Source organism: Micropterus dolomieu, unplaced genomic scaffold, assembly GCF_021292245.1.
Source record: "Micropterus dolomieu isolate WLL.071019.BEF.003 ecotype Adirondacks unplaced genomic scaffold, ASM2129224v1 contig_12873, whole genome shotgun sequence".
Lineage (NCBI taxonomy): Eukaryota > Metazoa > Chordata > Actinopteri > Centrarchiformes > Centrarchidae > Micropterus > Micropterus dolomieu.
Genome location: NW_025741859.1, coordinates 516 through 4,127, shown reverse-complemented (window position 1 = coordinate 4,127; position 3,612 = coordinate 516). Strand labels below are relative to the sequence as shown.

Sequence of the window (3,612 nt, the reverse complement as noted above, 5' to 3'; positions counted from 1 at the left end):
AGTGCTTGTAGTTGGAGAAGTACTACTAGTGGTTGGAGCAACTGTGGTGGTTGGAGGGGTGCTCATGGTGGGTGTAGAAGCGCTGGTGGTTGTTGGAGCAGTGCTTGTAGTTGGTGCGGCGCTCATGCTGGTTGGCGCAACGCTTTTAGTTGGAGAAGCACTTGTAGATGATGGCGCAACTGTGGTGGTTGGAGCAGCGCTTGTAGTTGGAGAAGCACTGGTTGTACTTGGAGCAGCACCGGTACTGGTTGGAGCAGCAGTGGTGGTTGTAGAAGCGATTGTAGTGGTTGAAGCAGTGCTTGTAGTTGGAGCGGCACCGGTAGTGGTTGGAGCAGCAGTGGTGGTTGGAGAGGAGATTGTGGTTGGTGCAGCAGTAGTTGTGGTTGGAGGGGTGCTCGTGGTGGTTGTAGAAGCGCTGGTGTTGGTTGGAGCAACGCTGGTGGTGGTTGGAGCAGCGCTTGTAGTTGGAGCGGAACCAGTAGAGGTTGGAGCAGCAGTGGTGGTTGTAGAAGCGCTTGTAGTGGTTGGAGCAGTGCTAGTAGTTGATGCGGCGCTCATGCTGGTTGGAGCAGCGCTTGTAGTTTGAGCAGCGCTAGTGCTGGTTGCAGCAGCGGTTGTAGTTGGAGCAGCACCGGTACTTGTTGGAGCAGCAGTGGTGGTTGTAGAAACGCTTGTAGTGGTTGGAGCAGTGCTTGTAGTTGGAGCGGCACCGGTAGTGGTTGGAGCAGCAGTGGTGGTTGTAGAAGCGCTTGTAGTGGTTGGAGCAGTGCTAGTAGTTGATGCGGTGCTCATGCTGGTTGGAGCAGCGCTTGTAGTTGGAGCAGCGCTAGTGCTGGTTGCAGCAGCGGTTGTAGTTGGAGCAGCACCGTTACTTGTTGGAGCAGCAGTGGTGGTTGTAGAAGCGATGGTAGTGGTTGAAGCAGTGCTTGTAGTTGGAGCGGCACCGGTAGTGGTTGGAGCAGCAGTGGTGGTTGTAGAAGCACTTGTGGTTGTTGGAGCAGTGCTTGTAGTTGGAGAAGCCCTGGTAGTGGTTGGAGTGACTGTGGTGGTTGGAGCAGTAGTAGTGGTGGTTGGAGAGGAGATTGTGGTTTGTGCGGCAGTAGTTGTGGTTGGAGGGGTGCTCGTGGTGGTTGTAGCAGCGCTGGTGGTTGTTGGACCAGTGCATGTAGTTGGAGAAGCACTGGTTGTACTTGGAACAGCACCGGTACTGGTTGAAGCAGCAGTGGTGGTTGTAGAAGCGCTTGTAGTGGTTGGAGCAGTGCTTGTAGTTGATGTGGCGCGCTTGCTGGTTGGAGCAGCGCTTGTAGTTGGAGATGTACTACTAGTGGTTGGAGCAACAGTGGTGGTTGTAGAAGCGCTCGTAGTGGTTGGAGTGACTGTGGTGGTTGGAGCAGTAGTCGTGGTTGTTGGAGAGGAGATTGTGGTTGGTGCGGCAGTAGTTGTGGTTGGAGGGGTGCTCGTGGTGGTTGTAGAAGCGCTGGTGGTTATTGGAGCAGTGCTTGTATTTGGAGCGGCACCAGTAGTGGTTGGAGCAGCAGTGGTGGTTGTAGAAGCGCTTGTAGTGGTTGGAGCAGTGCTTGTAGTTGGAGCGGCACCGGTAGTGGTTGGAGCAGCAGTGGTGGTTGTAGAAGCGCTTGTAGTGGTTGGAGCAGTGCTAGTATTTGATGCGGCGCTCAGGCTGGTTGGAGCAGCGGTTGTAGTTGGAGCAGCGCTAGTGCTGGTTGCAGCAGCGGTTGTAGTTGGAGCAGCACCGGTACTTGTTGGAGCAGCAGTGGTGGTTGTAGAAACGCTTGTAGGTGTTGGAGCAGTGCTTGTAGTTCTTGGAGCAGTGCTTGTAGTTGGAGAAGCACTGGTAGTGGTTGGAGTGACTGTGGTGGTTGGAGCAGTAGTCATGGTGGTTGGAGAGGAGATTGTGGTTGGTGCAGCAGTAGTTGTGGTTGGAGGGGTGTTCGTGGTGGTTGTAGAAGCGCTGGTGTTGGTTGGAGCAACGCTGGTGGTGGTTGGAGCAGCGCTTGTAGTTGGAGCGGCACCAGTAGAGGTTGGAGCAGCAGTGGTGGTTGTAGAAGCGATTGTAGTGGTTGAAGCAGTGCTTGTAGTTGGAGCGGCACCGGTAGTGGTTCGAGCAGCAGTGGTGGTTGTAGAAGCGCTTGTAGTTGTTGGAGCAGTACTAATAGTTGATGCGGCGCTCATGCTGGTTGGAGCAGCGCTTGTAGTTGGAGCAGCGCTAGTGCTGGTTGCAGCAGCAGTTGTAGTTGGAGAAGTACTACTAGTGGTTGGAGTGACTGTGGTGGTTGGAGGGGTGCTCATGGTGGGTGTAGAAGCACTTGTGGTTGTTGGAGCAGTGCTTGTAGTTGGTGCGGCGCTCATGCTGGTTGGCGCAACAGTGGTGGTTGTAGAAGCGCTTGTAGTGGTTGGAGCAGTGCTAGAAGTTGATGCGGCGCTTATGCTGGTTGGAGCAGCGCTTGTAGTTGGAGCAGCGCTAGTGCTGGTTGCAGCAGCGCTTGTAGTGGTTGGAGCAGTGCTAGTAGTTGGAGAAGCACTGGTAGTGGTTGGAGTGACTGTGGTGGTTGGAGGAGTAGTCGTGGTGGTTGGAGAGGAGATTGTGGTTGGTGCAGCAGTAGTTGTGGTTGGAGGGGTGCTCGTGGTGGTTGGAGCAGCGCTGGTGGTAGTTGGAGCAGCGCTTGTAGTTTGAGCGGCACCAGTAGTGGTTGGAGCAGTAGTGGTGGTTGTAGAAGCACTTGTAGTGGTTGGAGCAGTGCATGTAGTTGGAGCGGCACCGGTAGTGGTTGGAGCAGCAGTGGTGGTTGTAGAAGCACTTGTGGTTGTTGGAGCAGTGCTTGTAGTTGGAGAAGCACTGGTAGTGGTTGGAGTGACTGTGGTGGTTGTAGAAGCACTTGTGGTTGTTGGAGCAGTGCTTGTAGTTGGAGAAGCACTGGTAGTGGTTGGAGTGACTGTGGTGGTTGGAACAGTAGTCGTGGTGGTTGGAGAGGAGATTGTGGTTGGTGCGGCAGTAGTTGTGGTTGGAGGGGTGCTCGTGGTGGTTGTAGAAGCGCTGGTGGTGGCTGGAGAAGCGCTTGTAGTTGGAGCGGCACCAGTAGTGGTTGGAGCAGCAGTGGTGGTTGTAGGAGCGCTTGTAGTGGTTGGAGCAGTGCTAGTAGTTGATGCGGCGCTCATGCTGGTTGGAGCAGCGCTTGTAGTTGGAGCAGCGCTAGTGCTGGTTGCAGCAGCGCTAGTGCTGGTTGCAGCAGTGCTTGTAGTTGGAGAAGTACTACTAGTGGTTGGAGCAACTGTGGTGGTTGGAGGGGTGCTCATGGTGGGTGTAGAAGAACTGGTGGTTGTTGGACCAGTGCTTGTAGTTGGTGCGGCGCTCATGCTGGTTGGAGCAACGCTTGTAGTTGGAGAAGCACTGGTAGATGTTGGCGCGACTGTGGTGGTTGGAGCAGCAGTTGTAGTTGGAGAAGCACTGGTTGTACTTGGAGCAGCACCGGTACTTGTTGGAGCAGCAGTGGCGGTTGTAGAAGCGCTTGTACTGGTTGGAGCAGTGCTTGTAGTTGGAGCGGCACCAGTAGTCGTTGGAGCAGCAGTGGTGGTTGTAGAAGCACTTGTGGTTGT

At 54.7% G+C, this 3,612-nt stretch overlaps 1 protein-coding gene across 1 annotated transcript; it reads right to left on the bottom strand.

Annotated features, from left to right (window-relative positions):
• Positions 1-145: 145 nt before the first annotated feature.
• Positions 146-2,931, bottom strand: LOC123966182 (integumentary mucin C.1-like; the record flags this gene model as incomplete). The annotated part of the gene is made up of 4 exons (XM_046042386.1): positions 146-298; positions 514-637; positions 1,758-1,819; positions 2,671-2,931. Coding segments are annotated over 4 exons (600 nt in total), but the record flags the coding sequence as incomplete, so codon positions are not given.
• Between the last annotated feature and the right edge of the window lie 681 nt (positions 2,932-3,612).